The 18,856-nt window shown below is 32.0% G+C and overlaps 1 protein-coding gene across 2 annotated transcripts in view; it reads left to right on the forward strand.

The window, feature by feature from the left end:
- The window catches only part of LOC143045608 (calpain-B-like), a 36,292-nt gene extending 32,618 nt beyond the window's left edge, over positions 1 to 3,674 (forward strand). For both annotated transcript variants that reach the window (XM_076218218.1, XM_076218219.1), the window contains 2 exons: positions 2,373 to 2,440; positions 2,784 to 3,674. In XM_076218218.1, coding sequence (XP_076074333.1) covers positions 2,373 to 2,440; positions 2,784 to 2,810 — 95 coding nt within the window. In that variant the 3' untranslated portion in view covers positions 2,811 to 3,674. The remainder of the gene's footprint in view (positions 1 to 2,372; positions 2,441 to 2,783) is intronic.
- The last annotated feature ends 15,182 nt before the right edge of the window (positions 3,675 to 18,856 follow it).

Raw genomic sequence — 18,856 nt, forward strand, 5'->3', positions numbered from 1 at the left:
TTTCCTTTAATATTCAATATTTATTCTATTTTCTTTGACGTGTGAATATCTGATTAAAAAATAAACGAATGTGTTATTCTTTTGAATATGTTTAAATTCATTATAGTACTGCTATTTAGGAGGAGATATATGATGTTTTCTGACCATCCAGTGACAAATACTTTATGCATGCATATTTAAAACGGAAAGTTATACATACATAGAGAAAAATTTGAAAACAAGAAATACGAGGTAACATGCGTTGTCGTTGAAAAAGAACAACGGGAAGGCGGGGTACAATTACTTATCATAAGTCCAATAAATAAATTCAACACCATAACCAAAAAATTACTCAAGATACATAATTTAGATCATAAAAGTGTTGGATAATTTGTTTGATCTTTATTATTGTTACACTTACACAATTAAATAATGAAAATTGTCACATGGTGTCTTCTTATGTCATATGAATTACAATGTATGTTATTATTCACAGTTCTGTAATTTATATTCGCCATCTGTATTTATATTAAAAGATTGCCTTAAAATGTTAACTTGGCATGCCATACTTGATAGAAATGCGGACGTGAAAGAAAGCACTTTTCACAAAAGTGCTAACGGAGATTAAAACATTCCATTGCGGCGATTTCGTAAAAATTATGAAACAAAATGCGTATAGGCAGCGTTTGAGTATGAACCAGTTATTAGTCTATATTCATTTATAATTACGTTCCCAAAATTTTCTCTGAAGTTTGTCCCAGTTACGTCTAATTTTGGGTCAAAATTCGACGGTCTGCTAAAATGTCACTTTAAATTCATGATTAAGAAATACAGGAATATCCTGTTCTCCTGTCTCAAATATGTTTAATGTTCGTCCAAAAGAAACTAGCTATTATTGTAGCATGAATATAAGTATGTCGTCGGATCCAGTGAATACCGGAAATCATCTCCGGTCCGCAGTTCGTTTAAAAAATTCGATGATTCAATGAAAACTACGACGATATTTGTTATTTTTTGTTATTTTTTAACTATGAGAGTACCTACGGCCCACTAAAATATTTGAACTGCATCAACATTTATGTTCAAGAAATGTCTTGTATAAATATGATCGTGGGCCATAGGTACGCTCATAGTTTAAAATGCAGAAAAAGGTTTTGAAACTGCAATTTTCAGACTGCTCTTTTCGCGAATCTTGAGGTTTTACAGCAACAGAGCATGAATAATATCAGCGGAAGTTGGAAAATCTATTGATGTTTACAACAATACAGGATTAAATTTTTTTTTAAATATAGTATTATAATTAATGGCAAGTCACTTTTAATTTGAACGAAATAAGGGGTCGTTCTCTGATGCTTATTGCACCTTGTCCTTTAAGAGAACTGACCAGTATTTCTGATTATTCTATTGTGCTTTCCAAATCGCAGTTGGAAAATTTATGTGATATGAAAAACAACTTGTATCGCATTGTTCCTCAACAGGTGCGTTGGCCGAGCATCTTTTACGTCAGAACTTTTGTGACGTCATGTAATAATTTAAAGTCATGAAAAGGCGTTCTTAAAATTTGTCCGAACTGATTTTTTTTCACTTCAATATTACACAATAACAAGCAATGCAACTGTAAAAAAAACATCTGAGAGTATAAATTTTAATCTGTTTGGCAACTGGAATGGCATAATTTCTCTGGGTAGGTCTTTTCAAATCATCATAAAGCAAAATTGTTTAAACTTCTATGTTCGCTGCAGAAAATCTTAACCTAGCCTGAAATTCTATATATGGTTCACCGTGAAATTCACTATTTATGCGTGGTTTATATTTCTACTACACATCATACAACACATGGGCAGCCATATTTAGCCTCTGGATAAGAACTTATCCGAACCCCCAGACACTGGACAAATCTTGTCCGTGGTTAAGCTATTTTATCCACTGGACAATTTTTGAACAACCGGATTTGTCCAGTGGACAAAAGTTATCCAGTGGATACAGACTTTATCCTGTGGATAACTTTATCCAGCATTTTGAACAACCGGGCCCAGGTTATCTAGTAGACAATATATTCTTGCAATAATCTTTTTACGGCTATTGGATAAATAATTGCAAAATATTGTGTATAGATGCTTTATTAATCCTCTAATTTGATATAATCTATAGCGTTTTTGTATCTCATCTTGTTGCATTCCTAAACTAAAAAATGAAAATATCTATATGGTATCATATGGGCTTCAACATTAAAAAGCAAAAAAAACATTCTTCATTTATTTGTTATAATTGTTTCATTGCCTTCATTTGTGTCGGGTATTTTTGGAGTTTGATTTTGCTTCAAGGTTTTTGATGAAAACTTTTTATTGCAGAGTCTATTTATTAACTTCAAGCATCTTTCTATTTTATTTTAGAACTATTTAAGGAACAGCAGTTGAAAACTGGTGGTAATAATGATGCTGCTTCATTCACCTTAAATGAAGTAAGTTTTCACTGTTAAATAATTACAAGAAAAGTAATGAGAATTCAATCTTACTAGAACCTACATTATCTCAATTAAGATTTTGAGATTAAAATATTTATCCATTCTACAACAGGGGAAATGTTCACTGACCTTTGTTTCTCTTTAACCATGTTCAAAAGCAAAACATTAAAAACTAATTCCTTCATGTACAGTTTTGAATTGGTATAATTTTTCTTGTTTCTATATAAAGTGTTTTTTAATAGAGTTCAACAGAGCAGCGAGTGTTAGTCAAACGTTTTTTTAAAGGCATAAAATTGCATAATCATGAAATATTTGGAGAAATGTCTTTTCTCTTTTTCAGTATCTATACTACACAATGTACTGCTGACCAACTGATCGACCAAAACATCAGAAATCCATGAGGATAACTCTACGAATAACATTACAATGAATTTTGTTTGTACAAAGACTTTTTCTAGAAATGGCAGCAAGTTTTAAGCTTATATTTTTACAGCCTTACTGTGTGTGTTATTGTCACCATTTAGTACCAATTGTTATATCTTGCCTACATTTTCAAACCTTTCTTTCTCAGTTTTTTGCCAAAATTTGTCTACTGAGTTTCCATATACTATATCTAAAGTATTTTTTAAAGTAAAAAAGCTAACATTCAATGAGCACATTTTCCCGATTAATTGGCCAAGATTTTGATCAAATGAATCAGTATTCCTGATCAGCATTTTATATATTAAACTGCCTCCGACCCAATCAACACTATATATATATGGTCTTCTACCAGTACTCTGCCCACAATGCGATGACTTTCAAGTCAGTCAAGGTCGTTAAAATTCCAATCATCAGTACTCTTCAACTGTCATTACCATCAATATTATATTGATGTCAATTTAACAATGACAGGAATGATGTTCATCAAACTTGATAGAATTTTATTCTTGGGATTTATGTTAATTGATCTGTTGGTCTATTATAGAAGGATATTTGAGTGATACAGGCTCATTGAAACCTTCTTTTTTAAGAATCTCTTAAAACTGCTTATCATAGTAAGTTTTTTGTCATAATTTTGATTTCTGCAATAACGAATATAGTAATAGGTGCGAATTTTAAAATGAAATACACTGAATTTTAATCGAATATCTTATTTTATATGCATGATTTGTAAAGGAAATAGATGCTAAATGTACATTTAATTGTAACATTTTTATTTTCTTTTTGAATAAAGTATGTTATTGTTTTATCTTACATAATTATTCTTTGAGCAGGCATTGCTTAACAACAATTTATTTCAATGAAACATTTACACATCTATAGTTAGAACATGCCTTGTTTCAGTATCAGCCTTAGAATCATCCAGATACTCTCATATTAGCCCAAAACACTAGGTTGAGAGCTCCTATGGGTTGATACAAAGGCCAACATGAAGAAGGACCTACTATAATCTATTTATCACATATTGAACAAATGTTTGTAAGTGGAAAGAATGTTGATCACACCATATTAATTTATTTTCCTTCACTGAAATCATTTATCACAGGTCCCCTACAGTTCAAAACTATAGTCCTTTAACATTAAAATTTTCAAAGCACTGGTATTTTTTTTCATTTCTTCAACAAATTCTGCTGTCATTTTAATTGACCCTGATGAGGAACACTTCATTATACTGGCATTAATAACAGAGCAAGATAAACGGTTATTTGACCTTGCAGAAATATGACAAGGGCAAATCTGTGGCTTTGGCATATAGGCAATAAAATTTGTATTCTTAACAAATGTGTGATAATCTTTCCTACACAATGTCATTTTCTACTTTATATTTTATAAGTTCAAACCTATCTTTGGAATATCCAAAGCTAACCATCATTGCTAGCCATGGTTTGGTTCAGTCTCTTGCAAGAGGAGTGGACAGGATAATATCATTAGACTAGCAGAAGATGTTGAAAAAAGTAGGGGTAGGTGTTGTATATCTATAACTCCACCTAAATAAATAACTATAAGCATCATTCATAGAATCAGACTAATCGTTAAGTTGGTCTTAAATTAAATACACATGTTGGTGTACTAGACATGCATTTACATGTTGTTCAAAGTATAGGGAAAAAAAGAAACTAAGTGTTCAACAGATCTGAAAAAGCTACCCTTTTACAATTCATCATTGTTGAGCTCCTGACTAAATATGAAGTCACTCTGTTAAGCAGTATTGGAGATAAAAATTGAAAATTAATTGTTACATAGAACTGAGTATTAGAGTCTTCAAATATACAAGACTGATTATTCATTTTAAGAAAAATTTCTTCACATTTAACTCCCCATAGTGGTGTTCAATACTGATTGATTGATTTTCATATGTTTAACATTCAACGCTATATATTGAGGAATCATTGAGGATGAGAATAAATTTACAATTAAAACAATTGGTAGATTGAATCAAGGACGTATGTTAGTTATACGTCCTTGATTGAATCGAATGAAAAGAGGGAAATTTACAACTGTCATACACAGAAAATGAAGGAGAATGTAGGACAGAAAATCACATGACAAAAAGTCACAATTTATTTTTTTTAGATAGTTTTCTTTGAATAAGAAAATGCTCATCTTAAACAAATGTATTTTCTTGAACTATTGTATAAAAACCAACTTTGTAAACAAAATTTTTCCAAAAAATATCAAAGATGATCAAATAATTTTTAAGAAAACAAAATGTCTTAGTGGATTGGCACTTACATGGCTTCGCGGTGCCAAGGAATATATCCTTTGCATGATTAAAATTAGATAAATCTTGATTTTTCAAGTATAATGACAATGTCTTAAACTTTAATATAAATATATGTAACAAAAAGTTTATATTTCTAGATATTTCTCAAATATATTCAAACAATTGTCAACAATTATTTGTGACTTTTTGTCCTACCAAATTTGTGACTTTATGTCCTGGCTGTGACTTTTTGTCCGTTTACCAATGAAGAAATGTTAGATAGGTGCAGAAATTTTGCATTGCAAAGATTACTAAGAGATGTTTAAGGGCTTTATCATCCAGAGATTGTGCATACACTATAATGCTATTTGGAAATCTGTCCTGGTTTTCCTCCTAAATAAATACAAATCAATGAGGCATTTCAAATTAAAGATATAATCAACAGTGTCATACCCCTTTCTGAACCCTGTCTGTTCTTCACATAATAATCCTAAACTTTCTATATAATTGAACAATCTGTTATTTAGAGTTCATGTAAACAATTTTCCGTACCTTCTCACAGCCCTTGTTTAACAATGACCAATAAGACTTAGGAGCCGTGGTACGCAGACCACGCAGTTTACTTATAATGCCTTCTGAAACTTGTTAATTTGTCTTTTCGAACTTTTCTTACACCCTCTACTTCTCAGCTCTACTTTTACATACCAAATCATCATGATTAATTGTAGAACGTACTCTATAATAATACTTCTTACGGATGACATCAACAGTTCAATGAAGGACAAAACAAACTTAAATTACATAACATCTACAACATTATTGACAGTTGGCACATTACAAAAGTCAAGAATATTTCTATTGAGGTCAACATATTCATTGTAGTTACTACATTGTGCATTGAAATCACCAAGTAAACAGTTGCTTGTGGATAATCTGGAGTTTAGTAAGGCGTTCATTATCACTGAACTAGTATATATATTTGTTTAGGAGCCAGCTGAAGGACGCCACGGGTGCGGGAATTTCTCGCTGCATTTAAGACATATTGGTGACCTTCTGCTTTTGTCTATTCGATGGTCGGGTTGTATGTTGTCTCTTTGCCACATTCCCCATTTCCATTCTCAATTCTAAACTTGTAAATCTGATTCATTTATAAATAACATTTTCAATTTAGATATGAATAACTCAAAATAAAGTTTTATGAAACAATAGCGTATCATCATTGGTGAACCATAATACACAATGACGAGAGCAAGTAAATGGGCTACTTTAACCGGGGCGGATCCAGCCATTTTAAAAAGGGGGGAGGGGTTCTTAACCCATGACAAAGGGGAGGTTCCAATTACATGTCCCCATTCAAATGCATTGATCGTTCAAAAAAAAGGGGGTTCCAACCCCCGGAACCCCCCCCCCCCTCTGGATCCGCGCCTGTTTAACCTGAAAGTTCGACCTTATGAACTTCAAATTCAGTAGGAATCTTGTTCAACCCATGAAACACTCTCTAACCAATTTTTGTAAAGGTTGGGCAAATGGCGCAACAGATAAAAATACAATCTAGTGATGTTGGTTTATAATCAATGTCTTTAGAAAGAACCTTTGCTAGAGGCTTCCAACGATATTCTTACAATTTTAACCACATTTAGATATTCGTTTCACTAGCAATCATGCCAAATCTTCCTATTTCTTTCATAAAGCTTTAATTTCGAAAAGGTGATTTTTTTTTGTGGCATCTCCCTTAGCGACATGAACCGCTGTAACAATGTGACAGTATATATATATATATATATATATGTATGTACTGCAGTACGCCGCTAGATTAAAACTGACGAGGAAAGGTAACACACGGCCAGCGAAAGCTCTTTTTTTGAGAGCCCAGGTCTAGCGGGACGGTGATTTGGTGTCACGATATCACAGTAGCATGGGTTCGAATCCCGGCGAGGGATTTACAGATCTAACATTGTTGGGTTGATGTTTAGACGAGTTATATATATATATATATAAAGTTCGAAAAGACAAATTAACAAGTTTCAGAAGGCATTATAAGTATATATATATATATATATATATATATGTATGAAGCATATTCCGATGCTCAGTGTTATTTAATCTAAGTACCTGTCCGACTAAGAATCAAGCAGAATGCTTTGTTATGGTGATTTATCAAAATAATTGATATTTGCTGAAAACCTTTTGCAGATTTATTGAGTTATATTCATGATTTTACTCTTAACACTAAAGTTTTATATCCCCCCTCCGAGACTGATTCCTCTATCAGTTAAAACTTTCCCGTCATTGATAGAAGTGGAATAATGAAATATTATGGGCTTGAGTAGCCAGTTTGGTTTAATTTTGTTAAAGAAGGCTAAACAATCGCTGATGAATGATTCACTTGCAAGTGAATACTTCGACTTCAATGAATCCGTATTTATGTGACCTTCAATTTTACCCTAAAGCTGTAGATGGGTTGCACATGTATTAAAAGGAAAAAACATATCAACATGGAAAGCGGAACAAGGAAAACCGTTCGATTCGATCCACACACAAAACAATTCTTATACAGGTAACTACACTATGAAATCAAATAGACCTAGAAAAATCCCGTTACATGAGGTAGCAATTTATTTATATTTGTGTTCATATCGGGGTTTTTAACCGTCGGCAATTTTCGGCTGTAATTTCGATGGTTAATCAGATGACGTCTAAATTAATAAACACGAATTGCTGATATTTATTATCGAGTCCATGCATTGTTAATAGTTTATTCTAGACATTTTTATTAAATTTACTTAATACGTTTAAGTATGTTATCCATCAAAGATGAAAGTTTGAGTCCATTCGGTGAACCCATTATACATAGGCGAAACGAAATATGCTATAAAGTGTGTAACATTGTTGGTTTACACTTTTACTTATATTTTGCAGTTATATTACTCATGTCATTTATAAAAGTTTTCAATGGAAATTAATTCTTTAGTAAAATTGGTGACTGAAAACAACTGAATACGTTATTTTTCATTTCTTGTCCCTTCCGTATACGGTACAACTATTTGCGAAAATAGTTTTAAATTCGTCATTAAATTGTGAAATTGTACAGAAAAATAGGTATATTCCGTCATGTAATGGTATGAAAGAGATTGAAATGGCTATAATAACTTACATCTACGCCATCTGATTTTGGGTGGATATGTATCTGAATAGCAATCATTTTTATAAAGCCGCAGTTTATTTTTTACAGTGTGGTATTTTATCTCACCTCTAGGAGCGACATGTGCTGACGTAAAAAGTATAAGAGTATTCATGGCAGTATATCCAAGTGCTATTAGTTAATTTAACTCAAAACAGAGTTTAACAAACTTCATGAGCATGTTCGCTATGATTTTTTTGGAGGTAGCACAGTACAAAGATTTTATACCTTCAATTCCCCAGTTTTAAAATGCTGTAACTTTCTTAATAATGCTTAAAATTTTATAAAAGTGGTATTTACGGATAGCTACTAGATTACTCTTTCACAATAATGCAATGTTAGTATTATACAACAATTATATAACCAATTACAATGTTAACTGTGTCTACAAACTTTTACAAGAAATTTCCACTTTCAATTAAAATTAGCTTCTTCATAGTTACACCGAGAGGGGTTGATTTTATTATATGTTGTTCCTAGAGCAATTATCTACAAAAGGGTGTTTCAGATATCGAATAGAATGTATAGATCAAATTTTATACATAATTAAACATTATCTACTTTTATGTGGTAAGGATATTTACACTAATTACAGATTTTTGAGAATATTGAATACGATAACGATAATTTGATACACCCTTTTGTAGCTCTTGCTGTGTTGATTTCGTTTAACTTTCCTGTATAGTTATAGAGATAGAAGAGCTAAAATCATTCAAGTGAACTGATCACGATTTTGCCATCAATTGCATATTAATTGATTGCATAATTGTTGCATAACAAAAATATACATTCATTTAAAAGATTAATCTTTTATCTATCTATATATACCTTTTTTATCAATTTAAATGCATTCTTAAGCATTTAAGGGTTTGAGATTGGAAGTAAAAAAATCTTTGTATTGTGCTACCTTAATACCACGCGCAAGCAATGCATAGTTAATTTTTTGTTTGTCCTTCATATTGGCATCCACAGAAACAGAGTGGTAGCCAGGAGGCAAAAATATGAATATGACCCTCGTCGCGATGTAACCTTGTTTGTTTTTTTGCTGACGTCAACAAGCGACAAACAATCTACTGTCTTTGTATCGTCTAAAAATTTATATCAGAAACAGTTAATTAAAATCCAATCTCCTAAAAAAATCTCACCCATATTAACTCGCGTACCTGTTCTATTTGATTAAAATGTTAGATTCCCTGATTTCCACGAATCTCGCGTGCTCGTACTATTTAATAAAATTGTTAGATACCCTGATTTCCAGGAATAAAAGGCAACAGTGGGGATAAATATGCTTTCTTCAAAGCACTGATAAGTAAATGTTTTATAAGTAGTATTTATAAAATGTAGTGAGGATAAATCTAAGTATGTAAAAACTTAAATTCAAAAACAGTTATTATAGTGATGCTTTAAAGACAAACACCATACCAATACACACCCTCTTTATAGACACATGCACCATACCAATGCATATCGAAATTTTAAAGATATATATATCATACCAATGCACAGCGAAATCTACCCATATCATCTATCTTCCATTGTATAAATCAGATGTATCATTTCTTATATAAATTGAATGATTTAGAATACTGCTTTCACATAAGACCGGTGTAGCCCAGAGGAAACACTTTACCCGTTTTCCTAAAGGATATTGGTATCCAATTATGAATTTACCTAGGGGGCTCGTAAGACAAGAAGATTATTTAGGACTTAAAAGAGAACTTATTCGGAATAACAAAATATTTGTGGATCCTGATTTTTTCACCAAGTACATCCTCACTAACATTCTCCGGCTCACAGCCTCAGATTTCAGGAGTACGGGGCGTTATATGGAAACGTCCCAGGGTGAGTAGGAACATTTGTTGACATTGTCATGCTAAAAGTTATTATACTGCAACTAGTTGTGTTTATTTTCTCAATAAAGTAACATAGCTATATTTTTTATAATGTCAATTTCATCATTGAACACTTTCTCCACAATCAGGGGTTCATTAAGGGATGAAAATTAGTTTGACATTTGTGTTACGATTTGAAAAACTATCAATGTATAAATACCAATTACAGTATAAAACAATATCAGGTCAATGTCATAAAAATATAAACTTGTTTGTATTTGTCGCAAAACTGCGGAAGGACTCGGTAGAACCTCGCCCTTCCCAAGTTTCTCAGCGTCATACAAAAATGTTTATATTTTCCTGACATTTACCATAATTCGTCGCTGGGCTTCCAAAATGTTGTAAATTACAATTTTTTCAAAAATAAAAAATCTCACAAACAGGCTTTGAAAATTTTGAAAATGTCAACTTGAACATTTTTGTCGATAGCAGTGAAATAAAAAATTTGACACTACTGGATTATCCGAGAACTTCAATTATTTTCACAGAAATAAAGAAATGTACAATTATTTTGTTCCCAAAGCCATTATACAACGATTTTCAAGTTTTCGTCCAACATTTTGGAAGCAAAATTTACAAACAACTGACATTGGCCATTTTGTAATATGTCTTATTTCAAATGTTTTAATTGGTCTCACTGTATGCTATTTTGTAATACCAAAGATTTCATACCGCCCAGACCATTTGTGTCAAAAAGTATTTTTAGCCAAAAAAGTCATATACGACATTTTAGAAGCCCAGCGACGAATATATTGTATATCTATCAGGTGGTAAAGTTAGTGTATATGGTTCTAATTTTATCAACATTATAGTAGTGGTAACTTTACGGAATACTACTCTAAAAACTAAGATTATTTTCATGTAATCAATAAATATATATGTATAAACATTAGTAGATTTGATACATATTCATATGATGAAAACATAATTTTTCAATCAGTTTAATTGAGGTAAGTATGCCAGTAACTGCTAGTATAATTAAACTCAACATAGATACCAGGACTAAATTTAGTATATACGCCAGACGCGCTAGTAGACTGTTGTTATTGTTGTTTTCTTTTGTTACCTCTTCTGACATCGGACTCGGACTTCTCTTGAACTGAATTTTACTGTGTGTACTGTTATGCATACTGTACTACATTGACTAGAGGTATAGGGGAGTGTTGAGATCTAAAAAAAAAAAAGCTTAACCCTTTGTTAGTCTTGTATGATTTTCAATGTTGGTGTCTTGTGCATTATTCGGAGTTTATTATGGTGTCCATTATCACTATACTAGTATAAATATTTGTTTATGGGCCAGTTGGAGGACGCCTCCGGGTGCGCAATTTCTCGCTGCATTGAAGACCTATTGGTGACCTTCTGCTGTTTGTTGTCTGTTCTATGGTTTGGTTGTTATCTCTTACAACACATTTCCTATTTCCGTTCTCAATTGTATTAAACCTTGGGAATCCTAACCATACTCTAATCAATTCGCCGGTGACATATGATTTTTTTTATGAATCGTTTCATTAAATTTCTTCCTTATTTTTTTAGCTGTTCAATTGTTAATTTCCGAAATTAAATCTTTATAAAATATGATGAAACTAAAGTAAGGAAACTATTTCTACTTTTGTAGTTTCTATAGCAAAATTGCGATATACAATGTAAGTTGTCTATGACAGTAATGCTAGAGATCAGATTTTATGTTAAATAAATGTATATTAAAACGAGGTTATTACCAACAAATCAGCATCAATATTCATTATTACCAAACCTTCTGTGGATTCATTGTTTGTGTATGTTACCAATTTTTGTTGATTTCGTGGATATAGGTTAACCACGAATTAAATGTTTAAGAAACTTTAGATTTTCTATGGACTTGCATATAAACATTCGCAAAACTCAATATCCATGGAAACACAATTTTCTCCAATCAACGAAAATTTCTAACCTCGAAAATAAATAACTTCATACTATTGCTTTATTTAATGCCAACAACGACTCATTGGAAATACAACCTTTTTCTGTAGTAGCTAGATAGTACACATAAAGCACACTGACTTCCCAACAAAATCGATTTCTTTTTATTTTGTATCTGTAAAAGTATCTATTGGTCACTAACTATAATACCATCGTGTGTTTGTTGATTGATTGTTTGATTGATTGACTATTGCGTGCTTAAAGTCTAGTGGCAATTATTTCATGTATGTATATTCAGGACGAGTTTCTGGTTGAAAACAGTATTTTTTGGCTCTGGCATTTGTGATCAAAACCACAGGCACTCGTCTCAGATCAATACCAATTTTCATAGATATAGATAAACCACGAATTAAATGTTCAAGTAACTTTAGATTGCATATCTTTAAAGACTTGCATATAATTATTTGCAATACACTTGCATCAAATATCTTCGATAAAAAAGAACACATTTATTCCCAAATTTACGAAAATGTGTAACCTTGAAAATAAATGAATCCACATTATTGCATTAATAAATGCCAAAAATAACGTGTTGGAAATACAAACTTTTTCTGTGGAAGCTAAAATGTACACATAAAGATCATTAACTTGGACTAGGTAGGTAGGTACGTAGGTAACTTCCATAAAATTTTGTTCTGTCTGACGAAGAATCCAGGGTCACTATAGCTGTAATACCATTGTGTGTTTGTTTGTTGATTGTTTGCTTGATTGATCTATCGTTGCTTGTTCAGTGGCAAATATTTCATATGTGCATAATCTAACATAACCTTTTGCTTATTTAGATGAGTTTCTTGTTGCAATTAGTTTTTTTACTTGTTGCATGACATTTGTAATCAATTTATATTAAGACATATATTTATTTATCTATATGATATATAAATTTGACCAGGAAAATATAACCTTTTCTATATATATAGTTTTTATCAAAAGAGTCTTACCTTTTATTAGGATGTAAAGATATACAATTAAAGGTCCTGTTATCTATTGATCTTTTTGATTTGCGTTTACTATAAAGCAAAGTGTATATTGTATAGATCATTAAAGTTCTATGCAAGTACTTTGTTTTTTTAAAGCCCATTTTGTTTTAATTATGTTTTTAAATGTTGAATTTATAAAAGATGATGTACATGATAACAAATTGTGACATACAAATAGATTTTGCCGCCCACCTGTAACTGCAAAATATCATAAAAAGTGTATTCGGCATATTTAAATTATTCACTTTTATTATATTTCTAAAAATGATTGTTAATGTCGTCATTATTTTTGTCTTGTTCCATTCTTACATATACGGTGTGAATCAGGTTACAGTACTGGTATTCCGAATAAAATGTACTTTTAAGTGACCTCTCATATCAAAACCCACATCGTCCAGATGAGGAATTGGATAGTGACCTCCACTTTTAAATTATTAGATATATCTGTTTGATGAATCTTAGTTACAAATAATTGCTGTCGTAAATTTGTTGTCAAAGTAACTATTCAACACACCTTCGTGAAATATTATTTTATTGCCAGTTTTTCTGCCGAAGGATCTTCTACGATAAGGATTATGTCATTAAGGATTTAATTAAACATGTGTGCAATTGAAAACATCTCTAGGTTCACATATTTTTAAGATTGATACCATTTTCTTATGTGCCTAGAATATTCATATCACAGGAACCCTGCAGAGTCTGCTTCTTAAATCTAGAAACGCAATAGATTTTCCTAGATTTGTCCAAGCTGTAGCCTGTAAAATTGTTTCGATGATGGTCGTATACTTTTAGGTTGAACAATTACACATGGCCCATTGGTCATGTGCAGTTTGGGGTGTTGTATATACAATAGATACAATTTTCACCGAATTCATATCACATTTGATAGTAGGTCGTCATTTAATAAACGACTTTAGTTTTGTGGACTGATACCATGTAAACTAGCGCGTAGAAACATACGATTCAATGAGTCAGTTTAGGGGAAGCAGGGTTGAAGTCCTTAAACCATTAATATGTTCGCGTCTCTATGTACATGTGAGAATTGCCACTGAACGTTAAAGACCAATACACTATCACCCAATGCCTTAAATGTCGAACATGGGTTGTTGTGGTACATGCAGTTTTAGCGCATAGTTAGTGAGCTGTACGTAATATAATCAACGTATGTTTGAACCTAGGTACAATACTTTTATCATCCTAGTTATGGTTTTGACCTTAAACGTCTGGACATTAGTGGCAATAAAACATTTATCTACTCTTCTATTATATACAATTATCTAAATGGAGACGTTTAAATGTGCATTACTAGCCAATGGTAAGGCATTTCGCTGTAACCGGAGACATTTAATAAATTGTATTATATTTCTCTGTAAGAAGCTTACGATAGGCAGTCAGAGGCAGATTTAGAGTGTTTTTCAGAGGTCCCGGGTCCCCTTTTGTGGGTAAAATTGGTTGTTTAATTGGGAATCAAAGAAGCATGACCAGAGCGGGCCTTCTCTTAGGCAGTCAGTGGGACCCTTCTTATGAAAATTTCTGGATCCGCCACTGGCAGTAAGATGATACAACTTTTGTTCACTCTCGAATAAATAAAAATAAGACTTTTTCAGGTTTCTAGATCTTCGTATGAATGTTTCTTATAATTCAGTATTATTATATGAAAGTAATAAGAAAATCATTAAGCCATTAATTGTTATCGTCTTTGATTGCATGTGATAAATGCCATTGGACGTTAAAGACGTATTAAGAAAGAAGACAAAGTCTTCACGTCCTTTTCCGTCGCCTAACCGACATCCAGACCGCAAGGTGCATCTAATACCTGCACATGATTGCTCGTATCGCATAGCATCAGTACACCAGAGACGCATGTGAAGTCCTTTTAGTCGATCATCATTTCAGTCTGTTGATCCTTGAACTCTAGAAACCGATTCCATTGAGAGTTTAATCAAGTGCAGTAATGATTAAGCCGATTTAATTTTTTTTAAAAGAAGAAAGATAAACGATAGCCATATACAACTTGATTCTAAGTTACTCGAGTCTCGCATACACTTGACATTTCACTCAAACCAAAAACGGTAAACCTACTTCTGATATACTGGTAAGAAAAAAAAAGAGGGACGAAAGATACCAAAGGGACAGTCAAACCCATAAATCGAAAATAAACTGACAACGCCATGACTAAAAATGAAAAAGACAAACAGACACACAATAGTACACATGACACAACATAGAAAACTAAAGAATAAACAACACGAACCCCACCAAAAACTAGGGGTGATTTTGCCAATGGGCTGATCGATAGATTGTTGTTTGTTTAGATAACGTTTAGTGGAAAATATTTAATGTTTATTCTAGAAAATTCTGGAGAAGAACTATTACTAATACATAAGCTGGTAATAGCTTACAGTAATTTATCATTTGATTCACATAATATATATGTACTTCCAGGAACTGGTTGACAACCCTAGATTCGTAAAAGACGGATTTTCAAGGCATGATTTAGACCAAGGATGTTTAGGTGAGTAAGAACGAGGTAAATGCTGGAATAAACAAATCCTATTTTCATTAGTCAGTGAAGTAATTTTTAGGTATCAACACTTTACGGTTAGTTAGGAAATGGATGTAACTTTAACAACCAATTATTGAACTAAAACAACCTGATATAAACAACTTGAGATCCTTCATATTTGTGTTACTTGCAGTGCTATGTTATTATATAAAAAAGAAGATGTGGTATATTTGCCAGTGAGACAACTATCCACAAAAGACCAGAATGACACAAACATATGTTTGTATTCACACACCCTTCTATCAGCTATCATACTTCAGATAAAACCTGTGTTCCCTATTGTCATTTTCAACTAGTGCTTTTTTTCTATCATGTATGCAGATATTTTACTGCCGGTTTTACAATGCGACATGTTTTGATCAGTTTTGTTAACTTATTACCTGTTGCATCTACATACCGATAAGTTTTACTCAGTATTTTGAGTTCATTTCCAGTATTATACAGATACGAAAAAGATACCGATGATCAGTTCTAATACATGGTTTGCGGCATAAATGTGTCTATATACTCAGTGCAACAACTCACAAAAAGTTAAGATATCTGGAATTGATATGTTGAGGACATTATTAATTTAACAAGGACATGTTGTATGATAGCCAATTAGACAAAAACTATCCTTCAGAGACTGATTGATTGAATTTTTTTTTATATCTGCCAGTAGTACATATGTCATGCCTGTTCAGGACTGTAAAACATAGATTACATATTTTCCTTTAATGTATGCAAAAAAATATATATTTACCTATATTAGATAAAGAAATATGAAATATCAGATATTGAAATAAAATACTATTATGTATGTACTAGAGAAGAAATTTGTACTACGTATTTAATATAATGGCATATCAATCATCATGCAGTTAATGTGTAAAATTTACTAATTGATGATGATGATGATGATTTTATAAGCTAACTCATCTGGAAAAACAAAACAAATATACAAACATAGACAAACCACAATGAACAACAACAACACATGATCCAGATAATAAGATTGCATGACTTTTTATAGACATAAAACTGGTATGGTTGCATGGTCCAACAAACAGACAAAAATATTCACTACTTTTATTCATCATTAGATTCATTGTTGTACTTGAATATGAAATGTAAGACCACATATTGAGATGTTGTTTTTTTTTTTATAATTTATAAGTTTACCTGGACCACAGGGCCAAGTGAACTTTTGACATTACTTGGTGTCCGTTGTCCGTCATCTCATCGATGTAAACTTTTTCAAAGATCTTCTCCTCTGAAACTGGGTATATGAGTCTTATGGTATTAAGTATAAAGTTTGTGCATTTTATTTTGGTTGCTTAGCAACCATGTCTACCATAGCTAGAAAAGAATGTAGAGACAAAATGTAGATTTCGGCTCAAAGCTGAAGCAGTAACGGCAAACTAACATTGGTTAAAAATCAATACTAGGTAAAGTTTTATTTGCTAGACGAATCAGAAACCCAATTTGGAGTTGTTGCCCCAGAAACAATATTTTTATGACATTTCTAAGTGTTTATGATTGAAGATAAAGAGAACTGTTAATCCGCAAAATGTTCAACAAAGTAATACCAAGAAACAAGTCAAATGACCAAAATTATCAATTTACCTATTTACCTCTTATATTTAAATGGGCACTATCTGTCCAATTCAAATTCAACGATTTGACTCAAATTCTCATATTTGATTAATTACAATGTAAAACATTTATCCAATTTATAAAAAAGTATAAAATGAACAATTTACAAGGCTTTGGCTCGATAATATGAAGTTTTTGTTTCGAGTGTACTTTAGTCTTGATGCCATCTAATTGACTATCGAGTTGACCCCCAGAGACCTCTGATGGTGATATAAGTGATATAAACACAGGTATTGATAAACATATAAATAGAAATACATAGCAGATAGCAGATTCATGCAATTGGATTTTTCTAGATATCTTCAATATCATACTTTAGAGTAAACATATATCTCTATGTATTTTACTAACCCTCTTTGTGTCAGTAATGGGTGAGAATCGAACCATATAACTGATATCATTGTCCTTATATCATTTTTACCAAGATTGCATTTTTTGCAGAAACTATGATAAACAGATAGAATCTTTATTTTTTTCCCATATAAACTTTTAGCAAGTTTATGCAATTAGGAATTACAGTCCAAGAAAATATTGTTAGACATTCTCTGTTTATTTTTCAACTTGTGAATTTGTATGTCCTTTTGGTATCTTTCACCTTTTTTTCCCATCTTAGAAATTTCTATTATCAATTCATATCATAACATTTCTCTTTTCACAGGTTTATTTCGTTTTAACTTTTATTGGTATGGTAAATGGGTGGAGGTCATCGTTGATGATTTACTACCAACAGATGGCAGGCAGCTGATATATGCAAGAAACAGAAGTGATCCAGATGAATTTTGGCCAGCTCTCCTGGAGAAGGCATATGCTAAGTATGTTTCTTTGTCAGGGTACCTCATATTTGTAGTGAGAGAGTGTGTAGCTCTATCCACATAAAGAACCCTTGCAACAACTCTTTGAAGGGTCTGCAGGTGACCTTTTTGCCAGGCAAAACTACTTATCCCTTATCCAATTTATGTTCATGTTCCAGTAGCAGTATTAATTTCTCTCCTTTCATCCCAATTATCTCTACCCACCTATTCAGTATTGCATGTATTGATAATTTCTTCTTGTTTGGACATTTATGAAATATATTCCACTGGATATTAAGCAACTGATAATAAATCAATCAATAATCAATCTTGTACTGTATCCAGTAGTACTTACGTCGTCTTTTACGTGGCAATAGAAACAACCATTTAATTTTTATACCAAGGGCCAGAATATAAAGTTGGTGATGATAACACTGTTCAGGGGTTGTCACAATTTTGTGAATGTGGTCCATAAGTGTTTCTCGATTTTCTTTTCTCATATAGATTATACCGTTGATTTTCCCGTTTGAATGGGTTTATTTTAGTCATTTTGTTGGCACTTTATAGCTTACTGTTCAGTTTGAGCCAAGGCTCTGTTTTGAAGATCATAGTTTGATCTATAATGGTTTACTCCAAAATTTTAATCCTGGTACATTTGATAACTATTACAAATTATGACTAGGATAGAGAGTTGTCCCGTTGGCACTCATACCACATCTTCTTATA

Source organism: Mytilus galloprovincialis, chromosome 9, assembly GCF_965363235.1.
Source record: "Mytilus galloprovincialis chromosome 9, xbMytGall1.hap1.1, whole genome shotgun sequence".
NCBI lineage: Eukaryota > Metazoa > Mollusca > Bivalvia > Mytilida > Mytilidae > Mytilus > Mytilus galloprovincialis.